Source organism: Orbicella franksi, chromosome 2, assembly GCF_964199315.1.
Source record: "Orbicella franksi chromosome 2, jaOrbFran1.1, whole genome shotgun sequence".
NCBI lineage: Eukaryota > Metazoa > Cnidaria > Anthozoa > Scleractinia > Merulinidae > Orbicella > Orbicella franksi.
The window spans coordinates 20,398,352-20,416,164 of NC_138146.1; the positions used below are offsets into that span (position 1 = coordinate 20,398,352).

Sequence of the window (17,813 nt, forward strand, 5' to 3'; positions counted from 1 at the left end):
TGCAGTAGCAGTTTAATAGTTTTATTTGATGACATTCATTTCAGTCCGATATTTTTAAAGGTAAAAAGTATGAAAACTGCTCAAATGTTCTTTGAAGACTGCATGGTACCAAGTTAAAGTTTAATTTAATTAAATCAGACTTTCAAAGTGTCAGAGTGGTTTTTTTCTCTTTCTTTCTATTTTCGGTGAAGTGTTGTGTTGTCTGAAAAGGGTAAACTTACGACTCGTATAAAATGCGAAAAGGTCTCTTAATTAACTTGAGTATTTTTGAGCAAAAATATCGCTTGGTGGTTGGAAGGGCTATGTGATCGGTGAGTGAGGAAGTTATGCATGTGCGTGTGTCACACGAATTACAGTGTGGGTTGTATCAAAGAACGAATCAAATTGCCTGTTAGAAAATAAGATGGTATCTACATTAATCTGGAGACGTGTCAGATTACTGTAGTTTGTTCAGTCAAACATTTTATGGCTTACTATTTAGCTATCTTACCATGACCGATGTAACATCGCATGTACATCATAAATTCCCAGTGTCTTTCCTGCTGTACATCGCAACCAAAAAAACTTGTCAAATTAACCAAATCATTACTGTAAACAGCTCCATGAATGCTCTTATCTCCGTCACTTTACAAAAAAAAATAACTCTTGCACACCTTGCGTGCCTATGTTTCTTTTTGGATTCCAATAGCCCTTGGAAAGATCTACTTTTTCCGCGTGTTCCTAACCTGGCGCAAAAACCTTTGTATTTACTAGGCACCGTCCTTAAGTGAGTTCTTTCATGGTCCTTCATTCATTACTTGAAACTGTACTATTCTCTGAGTTTCTGATCTTGTCATCATATAGGAAACATTCGCAGTGCCTGTACCACACTACGCTCAGTTAAAGACCTGGCATACAAACCAGGCGTGGTAAGTTATTATATAAAGTAAGGTTTGCAATTATGACACAACTTACTATAAACAGTTGCTAGCAAATGTTCAAAAAAAAATGAGAGTTTTCAAATATCAGTTAAATCTTTAACGATAGTGAATACGTGCGGGATACGTGATGCGTCAATGTTTTTCATGACTTTTTTTTTGTTAGGTTTCATGTTTTTTATTTCTACATATTTAGGTATCCTATCTTGGATGGGGTCCCAGGACTCTTTCATAGACCTCTTAATGGCTTATGTTATAGATTCTTTTTCTCACCTTTTTTCACATATATAGACGTACTTTTTACATATTTTGCCATTAAATTGTAATAAATAAATACAATAAGTACCACTGCAAGTGGTGTGAAGCCATTTGAATCACCACCTTCTGTTGTCAACTTAGATGTGTGTTAGTTGTTAGCTTAAATGTACTAGATCATTTGGCAATGGTGTTGGTCAGGGCGAACAGCACAACAGAGTTATTATACTCAGTAGTATTTGAATCAATTGACACTTTCATATTTTTTACACAAAACTAAACTTAGGAACTGCTTTTTTCGGATTCAGGTTCGATTCTGGGAGGGAAAGAGTGATCTGCGTATTTTTAAGTGGCAAGAGCCTGTTCTCCATTCTCCCCACTGACCATCAACAAACCATCCAAACTTCATCTGAGCATATCGTTTGTGTTATCTCATGATCAGGTGTCTGCTCTGGTGACGTTATACTCCCATCTTGGTGACGTCAATACTGCTGTTGAAGTGCTTGATGACGCTGTGGAACATGCACAGAAGAACAAGGTCAGTAGGTTTGACTCGTACACCCTCCCGTTGGAAATTGTCCTAATTTGAAGCCCCATTTCTGTTGCAGGAACTTATGCGACAGTCTGAAGTACTTTCATTGATGAGAGAAAATGTGGCGTATAAATTGCAACACGGCAAAGCCAAAGAGGCGGTGGATATGCTGGAGAAACTACACAAGTACGTGAAATTCCTTGTCTTTTACACTGAGGAGGGATGTAGTGCTTGTGCATCGTATGAATTATCCCTATTTACTCAGCGCTGTCGTGCGCATTGTCAGTTCTTTTATTTGGAGTTACTAAGTCTAACAATGCTGTGGAGACGTGGTGGCCTCGCGGTTAGTGCGCTCGCTTCCGGATCGAGCGGTCGGTGTTCGAGCCCTGACTGGGGACATTATGTTGTGTTCTTGGGCAAGACACTTTACTCTCACAGTGCCTCTGTCCACCCAGGTGTATAAATTTAATGCTGGGGGTAACCCTGCGATGGACTAGCATCCTATCCAGGGGAAGTAGAAATACTCCTGGTCGCTTCATGCTACAGAAACCAGGATAAGCTCCAGCCTGATGGGCTACTTGGCTCGTATGCAGACTTTACCTACAAATAATGCTTGTCTTCTATTTGCTTTTTTTTCTCAGGGAAGATCCACGAGATGTGAAAACATTAGCTCAACTTATCAAGGCGTATTCTCGTTTAAATCTAAAGAAAGCAGAGCAGTATCCTTTTGTTATATTATTACGTTAAAGTAATCTCAACCCGTCACCCTTTTTTCGGCGGGAAATAGACCACCGCCACGCTTTTTGCAAGTGTAGCTGTTAAGCAACCATGCTGGCGTGATAACTATCACAGTACTCACGTCTACTAACGCTTTATAGTGATTGGACAGGAAGGATCGAAAACCTCTGAATGCACCTTTGAGGCAATTCATTTTCCCCATTGCTCACTCTTGAAATTAAACGATTTTTAATCCGAAATTAACCACAAACTCTCAAAAGGTTATTGCTTTGCTTTGCCTTAACTGTAGTTATCACACAGCTACAGCGAAAAACTTGCACCGCTAGACACGACTTCCCAGAGTACACCTGTAGCCGTGGATGAATTGGAGATGTCCCTCAGTACCATGGGATCGCGATATGGTCGAGCAAAAGTTAAGCAAGAGGGTGGCGATACAGAAATGGAAGATTTGACGTTAGTAGTAACGATTATTAGCAGAATAAAAAAACACTAAATTAATATCAGTCTCTAAAATTTTTCATTCTTGTGGCATGGACCAGAGGTGACAGCCAGAGAGCCAAACTTAAAGTTACGTACGGTATCTGACCAATCACAATAGACACTAACGATGCAATGAACCAATCAAAACTCGAGTCCGAATAAAACTGCAACCGGCGCCAAGCGCGGGAAATCGCGCATAAGCAGCGCTTTCCCTGGTGTCCGCTTCACCCCTGATTGGTTGAAAAAACAGCAAGTTTGCAGTGATTGGTCGGACCATGTTGAAGAAGTTTATGAACCATTTTTCTATGTAGCTTAGACTTAAGTAATCACAATTATCATTTTGAAAGTTAAGTGAAAAGTTTTTTCCATCCTCGTTTCCATGGTCTCTGTTCTTCAGGAATGAGGTTGAGTTTAATTTCATGTAATATGCACGTTTTAACTTTGTGGTTGCTTGCGACTGACAGGAAAGACCTCGTTGTGAAAAGAAGAAAAAGAAAACGAAAAAGAGGTACGTGTAAATACCGATGTTTAGACTAATAGTGAACGAAAGACTTGAACAAGTACCGAATTACTTCACTGTGATTGGCCGAGAGCAGACCAATTTATCCTTAATTTTTAATTTGCACTGCAGTGTAGATAAACAGGCGTGCAAGCGTTGGTAATATCTAAGTCATCTAGGTAATCGTATGAATGCAACTGGTAATGATTTACACTACAAGTGATATTGAAAGAGTCTCCTCGTAGTGTAAATCATTAATAACAATTGCATTTATACGATTACCTATACAGGCGAAATCCCGTCTCCGAGAATTGGCCGAGTACAAGATTTTTCTCACTGAAGTCGCTAGTTAACAGGAGGTAGCCCTATTACATCATGCTGACATGCTTAGTATTTTTAGAGTTTACGTCCTTTATTGGAAAGCAAAAAGCCGGCGCCCCAATGAACTTTATTCAACCTGTTCAACCTGTTCAACCTGTTCAACCTGTTCAACCTGTTCGCTCCTCGAGGACTGTAGCGCGTCTACTGCTGCTCTGTGCTTTGACGACGATTTGCCAAATATGGCACTTGTTTCCCAAATGAACTGGAAAATATTTGTTTTGCAGTCATCGTGTGTGTGATTTTAATTTGTTATCTCATTAACTATGCTCATAATGTGACTTTGTTTGATTTATTCAGGTAAACTGCCGAAGAACTACAATAGCGAAGTCGATCCAGACCCCGAGCGGTGGATACCGAAAAGAGAGCGAACTTACTATAAAGGCAAGAGACAGAAGAAGGGTGCTGCAGTAGGTGGGTATCAATACTGCCGTAGGGCCGGTTTAGTGCTAACATGGGCCACGTACAACAAGCCCTTGTAGTACCTTGAAGTAAAGGACCTTGTAGTAAAGATCTCTCATCACTCACTCGACTCTCTTTTAAGATCTCTCGCATTCCCGTTGTAGGTTACTAATATGGTAAAAGTATATTAAAAAACAGCAACATACTCGCTGACTCACTCACAGTCTCAGTCAGAAAATGTCCGCTTGTGGCCAGGGTTTTGAATATTTCGAATGTATTAGATCTTATTAACAATTTGTGTTTATTTCATTACAGGTAAAGGAACACAAGGTGCTGCTGCCCCAACAGAGGCGTAAGTGTAATAGCACTCGCCTAAACAATCCTTAGTCGAGCAATAAGCAAAATGTTCGCGCGAACTTTTTATTTAACCACAGAATAAGGGATATGTTATTATGCTATTATCCAATTTTCTAGTATTTCGGCTACTAGTTTTTGAAATACATCCTGCATCATCCGAAAATCGTACCGATTGCATAAGCCACGTGCGAATGACGAAAACAAATATGAATCTACAGTGCAGTACTGGCTTATTTTGAGCGTTCTCTTGACTTAATATGGTAAAATGGCATAACAGTGGAACATCCGATACTATCAGCACTCGTTGAAATACGTGCTAGGGTCGGGGTTTGGGATAAATTGATAGCTGAAAACTGGTCAAAATTTAATGACGCTTTTTAAAACCGATAACAATGTTTATATATGGATATCTGCAATACTGACTTATTGCTGGAACATAAGTTGAAATGTTAACTGATTGCTTCGAAATCATCGGAAATGTGAAAGGTTCTTAGTTCTTGACGACACGAAGCTTCACGAGTAAGCTTATTTTAAACAGGGCAAGAGAGAAAAATACGAAGCTAACAATACCTCTCTTTATTATATTTAGAAACTTCATGTAAACTTGTAGACTAAATGAGTTAGTTTTAGTATTCAGTTGAACAACCTGCGGCATTTCTAACAAATGTCTTATTTTCTATTTTGCGTTCCGTAGGTCGTCCAGCCCTAAAACACCCGGCAGTCCCAAGCCCGCATCCCCGCCGGGTACACCCTCCGCAGGGGGGAGTGCCGCCAGTGTGGTACCACCCCGGCAACAACAGCCACAGGCCGCCAAAAAGAAACAGCGACCCAAGAAGAAGAAAGGAGGCTGGTGAAGAGATCAGTGTTTGCAATCCTTGTAACAGACTGATTAGTCTTGCAATAAACAATCGGAATTTCAGCAGATCTTTTTGTTTAGCTTTTAACTTGAGACCCATAATTAATAATAAGTCCATCACTTGTTTTTCATTCTAAGCAACGACAGCATTCCAGACGAACTGATAAAGATAACTTCCGAAAGTGCGCTATGAGGACAACGCAAAGTAGATGTTTAAATTCAGACAAAACATTCTTGTAAAATGACAAGTATTGAAACAACTCAAACGGTATCATTGTTTGAACCCAATTACCTAGCTTGACAGAGTTGATTCTCGGCTGATAGAAAATACAGTCAATCAGAATACAGAAAGGCCATACAGAAATACTGGACGGTATTACACCCAACCCTCCCAGCGTGCACTGCGCGTATGTCGCATTGATTGTGTTGGCCACTGTATTTTCTATTTAAACAATAGAGAGTTTCTGTCGAGGAACTATGAACTCTTTTAGATGAAAGCCGTGAAAGCCAAACGTAAAATCTGAAAAAGAAAACAAACAAAAACCCTCTTAATGTAAATTCAATTTGTTTATTTTCTATAAGCCCGCTTGTTTACAGAAATATTCCACGGACGAGTACTATCCATCCGAGTATTTCCCTCGGACTGGCACTATGGGCTGATAGTGTCTCTCCGCAGATGAACACTATCGCGTCACGTGATCAGTTTAAACCATTAAGAATCGGAGAAAATTTAGTGGTGAACTATAAGGCATGGTACAAAATAGTTGTGCAGCGCTTTCGAGTGGTGTGCCATGGATTATATTCCACTTGTCACTTGTATTTTCTTGATATAGACACTCGCCGATACCAAGAAATTGCAAGTGACTCGTGGGATATATTCCATGGTATGCCACACTTGAAGTGTTTACTAAAATCGACCTCTCGCCCTCTTTTTCAATAAGCGATGGTCAACCTGACTACGCCTTGTTGACTATTCGCTCATAGAAAACTCAAGCTCGCTGTCTGATTGTTGAATAAATGCTATTTAACTACTGGCTTGCTCTGTCCGTATCCTGAGGTAAATCCGAGCATTCTGATTGGTTCTTTCTTGGTCGGAATTTTGCGATACGGACCGTTTCCATCGAAACAGTCCTAAAGGCGTACTGGGGAATATTGGCCCTCGCTCGTTTTTGTACAGACCTCGCTGCGTTCCAACCGTTTTGCTACTACCTCGGGCCAATATTCCCCAGTACGGCTCTCGCGCTCGGTCGGTAAGAGGTTCATATTGGTCTCATTCTTTTATTTATTTATTTATTTTCCTTTTTTTTCCAGCTACTCGCCAGAAAAGAACTCGGCCAATACTTCTCCAATACGGACCGAACAAGCTAGTTCAATAAATTACTTTTTATAATTGGAAATTTAAAACACGACTGAAAATGTTTAGCGAAACGTTCATGATCAAGGACTATAAAGACACCATGAGCTTCAATTGCAAGCGCGCAAGAGTTTGGGAGGTGGCTTTGACTTTTCAAACCAAACAAAACACACACACAAGGCTCACGAGTTTAGAACTCGGCCTAACAGTTTGACTGCTAGGTAAAACCACATGGGCAAGGAACAGCACAGTGCAACCTTGATCATATACGGCACTCCTCGACTGAAAGAACGACTATTGGACCAGCCTCGTCCCCAGGCGCGTTTTCCACCCTTCCCAAGGGAAAAGCACCGTGCGGAAGAGCCGTATCTGTCTTTAAAATATTGCCAAGATATTTATGTGACCTATTCTTGAATCAGTCATATTTATTTTCGTTCTTAGAGAGAACAAAAAATCATGCCCGTTAGGAGAACGCATTTCCCAGCGGAAGTAAGTCTACCCTGCGCCTCCAAGCGTTTCTTTCCTCGCGTGTCTTTGTCCGCGCGCGTGTTCTCGCTCCCTCCGCCCAGGCTTACATGAAATATTCATTTCGTCCTGTGAGAGAGCGGGTCAATGGCGAAAAACTGAAGAAATCGTGTGATATCGTTTTGAAGCAACTCTGGAGCAAAGGAAATAAGCTAATTCAACGAGGTTACCTCGAAAATTTTCAATATTGTCATAGTGGAGGTCTTTGGGCAGACAAGTTGTGTGTGGAGTTAACACTGGTTAACAACGTTAAGCTCTACTTTTGGCACTCAACGTTTCCGGATCTTCTTGCGAGGTAATATTTACTTGTAAGCTTATAGTGTTTTTCTTGTACTTTTCCTCGTAAATTACACAAAAGGGATTTCTGAGAAACATGTTTGCCTTTCTTTAGAGACCTTTATTACACTAAAACATAAGCTTAAGCAACGGTCGCCATGTTGGCCATGTTTAAGATTATGTGATGAGCAGACAGTACACTGACCCCCAGTCCATGGACTGCCCCAATGGAGTACCCAAATGTACTACCCTAAAGTGGACTACCCCTAAAAATAATTTTCCAAATGAGTAATATTTAAAGTTGTAAGCTGCTGTTCCTTGCTTATTTTTGTTCTGGAACCACTGATCACAAAATGTTTATCCAGCCTCCCATTGTTCAGAATTTATACCTGTAGTAGTCAATTGATAAAAATCAATATCGGAAATCTATTGATTCAATCGATATCAACCGCCAATTGCTATCTATTCTTATGTTTGTTTCCTAATGCAAAAACAGTAATCAATATTATAGCTGAAATTGTGATATTTTGGCAATAAGATTGGGTAACCCGAAAACACTGACCCCCGGTCCACGGACCCCCACTACGGACTGGGTCTGCGGACTACCCTATGGTCCAGTCCATGGACTACCCCTGCAGCGCCCCTCTACGGACCACCCCAAAAACAGAATAACAATAATAAATAATGATTTCACTTATGGGTTGTCTAATAGATTACTTGTGTCAGTGAAATGGCAAGCGTTATGCTGTGCAAATGTAACAAACTTAGGTTTTTGAAAACCCCCAAATGATATCTAAAAGCTGTTTTCGGCATAAGGAGATGGTGATGGCTAAAAGAAGGAAAGTTGTTACCTTACATTCGTGGCTCAATGTGGTTACGGAGATGTGTTTTTAGGTTGTTCGCTTGTTTTACAACATGTATCTCCGCTGAGCAAATTGCAAAGCCTGGAACTAATTCACAAACCCATGGGAGAATGGGCTGCACAAGCAGGCGGAGGGGAAGGAGCACAAATTTCGAGACTTCCTGGAGGCTTCCCAGTCTTTCATGTATAGCCACAGCAAAGGTAATGGCAATGTGTGTAATGATACAACTTGCTCCTGAGCTTGAACCCAAGTCTGTTACATTTGGACAATGTAACATTCCAAATTTCACCAACACGAGTGATCTGTTGGACAGCCCGTAAGTGAAATCTTCATTAATTTTATTATTTTTATTCTATTTTGGGGGTGGTCCGTAGAGGGGGTCGGTAGAAGTATTCCTTGGCCCTTCATAGGGTCGTCTATAGACCCGGTACATAGTGGTGATCCATGGACCGGGGGACCGTGTTTTCGGGTTACCCATAAAATTGACTTACCTCACTGCCTTGTTGTCTTTTGTGTTGTCATCTCGCTTCTCAGCTTGATCCAAAGCCTTTTAAGCGAGTTATGCATTTTTGGTTTTTCACTCCTAAGAAAAAGTCAGTCCATTTTGGACTGCCCAGCACTCCAAGCACAAAAAAAAATGCATTGAAAGCATGTCAGTCACCTCAATTCTTATGCAGAATAATAGGAGAGGGTTAAGTGCTCCTTTTAAATTCCAAGCTAAATTCATCTCCATAGTGTATGCTACAAAGCTCTGAATCGAAGCCAGCTAGCCATCTGGACTTGGACAAGATGCTGCCAGGACCTGCCATGGACACATTTGAAGGCCAAGTGGAATGCTGGGTGAACAAATTGACTGTTACCAGGGGAAGGGAGTAGATAGTTCTCAATGCAATTTGAGAAAAAAACTGGATTGAGAACTATCTGCTCCCTTCCTGTAGTAAGAGTCGATTTGTTCACCTGACATTCTGCTCGGTTTCGAATGTGTCCATGGCAGGAAACTGACATCCTGATTCGTACCCAGGTCCCCATTCAGTGTGAGAGAACTTCGTTTCCTGCCTCTTTCGCAAGCTCAGCTGGCAGGAAAGACATATCTCTTCGCCACCAAGCAAGTTATACCGACAAAGACAGAGCTGGACAATCAAAATGAGACAGACAGAGGGGTGGACAAGTAGATGGAGCCACAAACACACAGAGAAAACTCACACGCAATTCCCAAAACTACCAGTCATTGGCGAAACGCAGAAGATGAAAACGAATGAAGTTGAGACACCGATCAAAAATTAAGGTGTTTATTATATCTGTGTTTGTTTTAGTGCTCCATGTTTGCCTCTACTTTAGATTGACAGACAGCATAGACAAATAGCAGAATGGGAGTTGCCATAAATTAATACCATAACAGTAATAATTAAAAAGAAGGGACTTTTTATAGCATTTAGCGACGAAAAATTGCAAAAAAACTTTTCTTAAAAACATTTAAGAAATTTTTAAAAATTACAGTTTGTTTCGACCTTCTTGGACGTCATTATCAGGTAAAAAAAACAGACTGAGTATGAATATTCTATAGATACAAGAAAAACAATAGTTCATTAAAAAGAAAGGTAACATAAAAATATGCTGCAAGCTAAACAAAGAGTTTAGCACTTATGGAGTCACCCTGAATGTTAAAGCTAGGCCTCAGTTGTTTGATTTCTCAGTTCTTTGGTTGCTAAGTACTCAAGCTCCTTTTACAAACAAAACCTTCGAGCTAAGTCTAGTAAGACCTGAAGTTGTTTACAGTTTGTTTTGAAAGCGAAAAACGAACAAAGCTACTGGACTAGACAATATTCCAGCACGCTTGCTTAAGGACGGAGCGGCAGTTATTTTGGAATGCTTGACTCACATAATTAACCTTTCCTTTTCAACTGGAGTGGTGCCAGCCGACTGGAAGACTTCAAGAGTTGTGCCGTTATTCAAGTCCGTTAACAGGGAAGAAATGGATAGTTATCGACCAATTTCTATTCTACCAGTGATTTCCAAAATCGCTGAGAAAGTCGACCTATCATCAATTGTTTGGTTATTTAAATGCTAACAATCTTTTGTCGCCCTGTCAATCTGGCTTCTGCAGGAATTTCTCCACTGAAACAGCTGTCACCTTTTTTGTGGATGAAATCTGTAGAAACATAGATAATGGTCTTCTCACTGGGGCGGTCTTCACTGACCTGAAGAAGGCATTCAATACGACAGACCACCATATCCTTCTAAACAAGCTTCAGAGTTATGACATTTGTGACAAGACTATTCTTTGGTTTTCCACTTGCAAGGTCATTCCCAACGTAGAGGTCGACAAAGTTCTCTCTTCACCCCTGGATATAACTTCTGCCATCCTTCAAGGACCAATTTTGGGGGCCCTGCTCTTTATGTTATACATGTACATAAATGATTGCCCTCCTGTATTTGTCTCTCACAAGTTCTGCTGTATGCTGATGATACAGTGCTATTTTTTTGCCACTAAAACTGCTATTGAGCTAAAAGCAAGCCTTAACACTGACATCAACCGTATTTCTTCGTGGATGCAAGAAAATATTAAGCTTTTACTGAATATAAGCAAAACTGAATATGTAATTTATGGCTTACACCAAAGACTAATGAAGGAGGATAGTGTAATCTTATCTTGTAATGGATCTCGTTTGATGGAATCTGATTCTTTCAAATAATTATCTCAGAGTCGTTATTGATAAGCACTTGAGTTTTAACAACCATATTGAGCATGTAGTCAACAAGGTCTCAAGTAAATTGGGTGTTTTTAGGCACTTGAGAGTGTCTATTCCCCTGGCTGCAGCTGAATGCCTCTACTAGACAATGATTTTATCCGTTTTTGACTGCTGTGATGTAGCTTGGCACGGGTGTGGAAAAGTTCACTCTGATGCCCTCGAGAGACTACAGCATAGAGCTGCGAAGTTAATTTTTCCAAATTCTGGTCTCAATACTAAAGAACTGAATGCTACTTTGGGTCTAGTGCTCCTGATTAATAAGCATAAACTTCACATTGTCTTGTTAACCGGAAAATGCCTTGATGGTTCAGTACCACCTCTTTTAATCTTTTAAATGATTATTTTCTGTATACACAGTTGCTACTTGACACTGTAATGACATTCATATTCCAAAAGTCAACCTAGAGGTCGCCAAGAGATCACCCTTGAAGGTGAGAACAACCCTTAATGAGGAATGTGCCAAGTTATGCTCTATATCCTCCCGACTTGATTATCCAATTGGCCTCATAAATTCCACCATTAATATGTTTATTCAAAATATTGCAACTAAGCCAGAAAAGAAAACTGATGATGGCAACATGATCAGAATAGTTCTTCCCTCCAAAGATCAGATAGCCACTAATGCAGTCCATAGGCAATTACGTGATCTCAGCAATAAGATTGCTGTCACTTTACAGCCAATTTTTGTGAGCAAAAAATTGGAGCAAGATCTTAAGCCAAAAGAAATTAAGCCGATTACACTGAGTCAGTATTGTGTTGTTTATAAATTTGCATGTGATCTGCGTGATGTAGATTATGTTGGTTATACAGCCCACCACCTTCATCAACGCATTGCCGAACACAAGTATTAAGCTTAGTCTGATCAGTAAACACTTTTTAGGAGTGCATGGTGGCAAAAATCATCTTAATGAGGACCAATTTCATGTTCTCAAGAAGTGCCACAGGAAATTTGACCTGCCTCTTACAAAATGCTATTCATCAAAGAACTGAGGCCTAGCCTTAACACTCAGAGTGACTCCATCAGTGCTTAACTCCTTGTTTTGCTTGTAGCATGTGTTTATGTTACATTATTTTTAATGAACCATTATTTTTTTGTATTTATAAAATATTCATATCGTTTTTTTTTTAACTTGATAGTGAGAATGTAGAAATGTCCTGTATTTTTTAACTGTTTAAAAATTTCTTAAATGTTTTTAAGAAATGTTTTTGTGCAATTTTTTATAGCTTAACAGTAATAATAATGTAAAAATAAATTTTAAATAAAAGGGAACTGAAGTTTTACATCTTGTTTTTACAGAAAAAATACAGATCAGGGGAGTGGTTACTAAGTAAGCCATCAAGCAGAGCAGGGAAATCAAAAAAGCGTTTGTTGAGTACCAAGATCAACTCTCTCAACAAAAAACATAGGAAGTTTATTTACATCAATGGCACAGTTATTTCTTGATAGTTTGTGACTATAAAAGCGACACTAATATATTATTACCCTCCATTTAGGGAGTGGATCCTTTCCCAGATAGCCACCGACACACCAAAGACAGCAAGTATGAACCCTCAAACACCAACAGTAAGTCACTGAGGGATTATAATTGTTATTATTTTAATTATTTGAAAGTTATCGAGAGAAAGAAAGGACGTATTTACATAACCATATTATTACTTTGTCATGCTTATTCAAAGTAGAAATTAGTTTAATACTGTTAGGAAGGGAAACATAGCAATCCTTCTCAGAGCCTGGAAGATCTTTATAATAACTCGTGCTAGTCTAGTCTGTTATAAACTTAGGTACAGTCAAACCTCGATTATCCGTACCTCGATTATCCAGATTTCTCGATTATCCGGACTTTTTCTGTAGACCCAATTTTGTCATGAATGTTTATTAGTCATGATCAAGATCCGTAACAATATTCTTTTTTAAAACTATAGCATTGAAAAGTGCAGTCAAAAGTGAGTTTGTTTTACTTTTAAAGAGCAAAAGTAGCACTTGCACACGTCGTAACTGATGAAGAACAGTAGAATGAGTTCTGATTAGCTCAGAGTTGAGTGGTTCAAGATATACAGTAGACCATATTGTTTTGCAGACGATTTGTAAAAGTGTCGTTTCACGATTGTTGCTTCATTTAAACAGTTTTGTTCTTCATTAATATTCATATTTTCGATTATCCGGACCCTTGATTATCCGGAGTATTTCGTCTAGTCCCAACGAGTCTGGATAATTGAGGTTCGACTGTACCCCTGTTGCCAAATTTATGAAGAAGTTTTGTTTTGGTGCCTCCATCACAACAGGTTAGGAACTAAGGTATTATTATAGACTTGGAAAAATTTACATACTACTGGTACTCAAAATGTCTGATGTGTAGGAGGTAAAATACAATACAAGTATATACGAGTATGTGTTGCGGCTGAATGAGGGTCCTAATGGCGACATTCTTAGAAGTAATCAAAAGAAAGTTGAAGTTGTTAAAAAAATAAAACCACCAATAATTAAATTGAGTTTCCATATATACCTTGGTGATATTATTGTGGATTTACAAATAGCATGACAATAAATAGTTATCCTTCAGGTCAACACTCAGGATTTCCACTATCAGTGACCTCTTCTCGAATAATGATAAATAAAACTAGTGAGACAATCTCAGATAGTGCAGAGTGCAATTGATAGCTCTGGCACGGTAGTCACACAGGTACTCACCCCTGCTCGGTTCACTTTGGGTTTGTATTTACCTTGGTAATTTGCGAGGGCCTTTCCCCTTACAGAATATGAACAGACACAAACCTTGATAAGACATAATCTTAGCAGTGTGTACGTTTCATGGTTGTATTTTCATTCAAGATCCAAAAAATACTTACATTTACTGTTTGTCATGATAACCATTAAATTTTACTCTGGTGTGTTGCGTTGTTCGTTTTAAATTCAATAATATGTTGAAGCAGCAAACATGACAATTTAGCTTTTCATGCCAACTTTCTAACTTGATACTTTTGTTTTACTCACAAAGGTATTTAAAATGAAACCTTGTTTTTCTCTAAAACACACTGAAGATGTGCTTGTTTTTTCTTTCACTGCTGGACATATATGAAAGAAAGTTATTTATCTGATAAAGAAATGGAAAAGCAGCGATTTTGTTTTACTGAAAATGCAAATTTTCTTTTCACTGATAAACAAGTCAGAAGTAATTTAATTATCATATAGTCACAAAATACCACTTTATTTTTCTGTTGCCACTGTTGTTGTTAACAATAACACAATTCAAAATTAATACACAACGATATCGATTGATACAACTGAAAAGCATTTCAGCAAGAAGTATATAAGGTAAACAGTGCTACTTGGCTGATATTACATCCTGCATCGGTGAATGAGCCTCCTCAAAGACTGATTAAATTAATTTGTGCTTTCGTCAGCTGCCAGGGAGTCTTGTTTCTTTTGTCACAAATTTACAATTTGAAGAGTTTTTTATAAAGCCACTAGCTTGAATGCCATCAAGGCAAGAAATAAAAAAGCCCTCTAAGGAGAAGTAATTTGTTTCCCTTCTTTATTTGAACCCTGACAAACATGCTATTGTAGTTTGACATCAACAGATTATATTGGTTGAACCGACCTATGTATGGCATTTCGTCGCAGACAAATATATAATAATAATAATGGTCCACAATTGAAGAAAAAATGTAGTTTAAAGTCTAAAAGTTGATCCTAGTTTCGAAAAAAATATGGCTGGCAGAAAAGTGCAGTCAACCGGAAAAATTAACATCGAAAAAAAACAAGTCTAGAGGAAGCGGAAACTGTTTTGCACCTCAACCGGATGTAAGGGGCACGTCCTTTTATGGCATTACAGGAAGTGATGTGTAGGCTATGCCATACTTACCCATGCATGTTTTGTGCAGGAAAATGTCAGACAGCTTTGAGTGCTCTTATATCAGCCGGTTCACCCTAAATCAAAGCTGCAATGAATTTTAGTATTAACCTGAAATTGTTTTAATTGATGATACCGTAACTGAGTAAGGGAACAGAATGATCTCACCTCCTTGCTTTTGGTCCTTACAAGTCAGAACAACATCAAGGCCATGCATCTTTATTGCACACTTTTAAGTACATCTAAAACTTGATATCTCTGACTTCCGCTTTTATGTGGAACAATCTCCCGCACTCCTTGCAAACAGAACACGCTGGACGTTTTCAGTAAATATGATTTCAAAGATCACTCCTGTCTTCCTGACTAGTGCCCTCCATAATTAAGCCTGGAAGTTACAGATTTCAATCGCTTTCAGGTCTTCTTACTATAACTGCAATGTAAATCCTGGTCCAGCCTAAAAACTGAAAAAAAATGAAAGTGGAATTATCATCAATTGAAACAATTTCAGTTCAATACTAAAAAGTTGTGTTTTCATTGCAGTTTTGGTTTAGACTGCACTGGCCAATATAAGAGCACTCAAAGCTGTCTGACATTTTCCCGTGCAAAACACACATGGATAAGTATGTGTATAGCCTACACATCACTTCCTGTGATGTCGTATAAGGACATGCCCCTTACATCTGGTTGAGGTGCAAATCAGTTTCTGCTTCCTCTCGACTCATTTTCGATGTTACTTTTTCCGGTTGACTGCACTTTTGGATCAGCCATATTTTTTCCGAAACTCAGATCAACTTTTAGACTTAAAACTACATTTTTCCTCAATCGTGGGCCATTATTTTTTTTTGGAAGCAAAATTTTACATAATCGACCTCTTTTTTTAAGCGATGACGTATTGTGTGACGTCATCGCTTTATGCTGGCATGCATGCATTCCTTTGGAGAGTGATTTTGCATAGTTTGTCGTGCTTATGTCCATGTGCTTATGTCGCACATGATTTATCCACCTGAGGAAGCGAAATGCACTCTGGGAGTTCCTTTGCTGCTTTCCTTTGTTGTTTGTAGGTTCAGCGGAGTGCTTTTAATTGTAGCTTTTAAAAGAAGATTTAGGGGTGGATTTTGGTTTAAACAGTATCGGATAAATTTGCGTTCATGGGCAAACTCATAATAAGAACATATCCTCCATACATACAAGTTTAGATAGACAAGTAAGTCGCACAGGCAATAGGTTGAGGCCTTGCGGCCTTCCTTTGCTGTTTGTAGGATCAGCAGACTGCTTTTAATCGATATGACAAGTATACAGTTAAAACAACAAATTAATTTCCAGTGAGGTAATTAGTGCTGCCAAATATTTTTAAAGATAATAAGGTGTCGATTTCAGAGAGAGTAACATTCCTTTGCGGCTTTCCTTAGCTGTTTGTAGGATCAGCGGAGTGCTTTTAATTTCAGCTTTTAAACAAAGATTTGGGGGTTGATTTTGGTTTATACAGTGTCGGATAAATTTGCGCTCACTGGCAAACTCGTAATAAGAACATATCGTCCATACATACAAATTTAGATAGACAAGCAAGTCGCACACGCGATAGCTGAAGGGTCTACATAAAATTTACGCATTGGTAGCGCAGTTGTACTTTTGCCAGTCTTGAAGTGAATTGAATGAGTATTATATGAGCACTGAAATATACAGTTTACAGTAGTGATAATGAAGTCAGGGTACAATTCATTTGCAGTTTTCAGTTTTTTTATGAAGTTTTGGAAATGTGCTGTTTTATATTTTCTGTCAACAAAAGAGTGGTTGTGATTAAACAATTGAAAAATTAATCATTTTGTCAAGGTAAAGACAATACGAATGTTCATTGATGAAAAGTATACGGTTACTAACAAATTAATTTTCTGTGAGGTATTTAGCGTTGCCAAATATCTTTAAAGATAATAAGGTGTCGATTTCAGAGAGAGAAACTTGTGCTTGGCTTTCCTTTGCTGTTTGTAGGATCAGTGGAGTGCTTTTAATCTCAGCTTTTAAACGAAGATTTGGGGGTGGATTTTGGTTTATACAGTGTCGGATGAATTTGTGCTCACAGGCAAACTGATAATAACGTATCTTCGATACATGCAATTTTAGATAGACAAGCAGGTCGCACATGCAATATGGCAAGTCAAGAGAAAATGATTTTTTCTTGGACAAGTATATGGTTAAAACAAGAAATTAATTTCCAGTGAGGTAACTAGCTTTGTCAGATGACCGACTGTTATTTGCAGGCTTGACAGTGATATGTTTTTGATAAGCATTAATTTTATTTTAATAATTGCCAAAGGTACATTACTTTCAAAAATTTTGGACGTTTAATTTTGGGACGCTTTGCTAGGACAAAGCTTTGTTAAATTTTTGCCTACAAAACTTGAGTCAGACTGGAAAATTTATGGAATTGACCTGCATTACATGTATTTTCTCATAAAAGAAAAAAAATTTCCATTCAGGTGATAAAAAGAACAAGCAAATCCTAATTCAAGTTCTTGCTTCATCATGCATGTGATGGCGCTGTCCAAGAAGAAAGTAAAAACTATGTACTTTATAATGTAGTTGTACTGTAAATATTTTGGATGCTTAAAATTTTAGGCACTTACAAATTTCAGATGGTTATTATTTTGGACATTTTTTTGTCCGAAATTAACATTGTCCGAAACTGTTTGCAAGTAATGTATATGCAAACTATTTGAATTTTATGTTGTCATAACAAGGAGAGTAATGAGCAGAGAAGAGTCTTCATTCATTGAGATGTCCCC

At 38.6% G+C, this 17,813-nt stretch overlaps 1 protein-coding gene across 3 annotated transcripts in view; it reads left to right on the plus strand.

Moving 5' to 3' along the window:
• The window catches only part of LOC145478553 (signal recognition particle subunit SRP72-like), a 35,397-nt gene that overhangs the window by 11,481 nt on the left and 6,103 nt on the right, over positions 1-17,813 (plus strand). The window contains exons 13-24 of one of the 3 annotated variants that reach the window (XM_081456613.1): positions 844-908; positions 1,615-1,710; positions 1,781-1,890; positions 2,346-2,423; positions 2,743-2,895; positions 3,387-3,430; positions 4,100-4,213; positions 4,517-4,553; positions 5,253-7,588; positions 11,540-11,613; positions 12,480-12,555; positions 12,681-12,746. In XM_081456613.1, the coding sequence (XP_081312739.1) occupies positions 844-908; positions 1,615-1,710; positions 1,781-1,890; positions 2,346-2,423; positions 2,743-2,895; positions 3,387-3,430; positions 4,100-4,213; positions 4,517-4,553; positions 5,253-5,412 (857 nt within the window). In that variant the 3' untranslated portion in view covers positions 5,413-7,588; positions 11,540-11,613; positions 12,480-12,555; positions 12,681-12,746. Of the gene's footprint in view, positions 1-843; positions 909-1,614; positions 1,711-1,780; positions 1,891-2,345; positions 2,424-2,742; positions 2,896-3,386; positions 3,431-4,099; positions 4,214-4,516; positions 4,554-5,252; positions 7,589-9,167; positions 9,718-11,539; positions 11,614-12,479; positions 12,556-12,680; positions 12,747-17,813 lie in introns of those variants that run through there. The other 2 variants (XM_081456610.1, XM_081456611.1) reach the window with 2 other exon arrangements.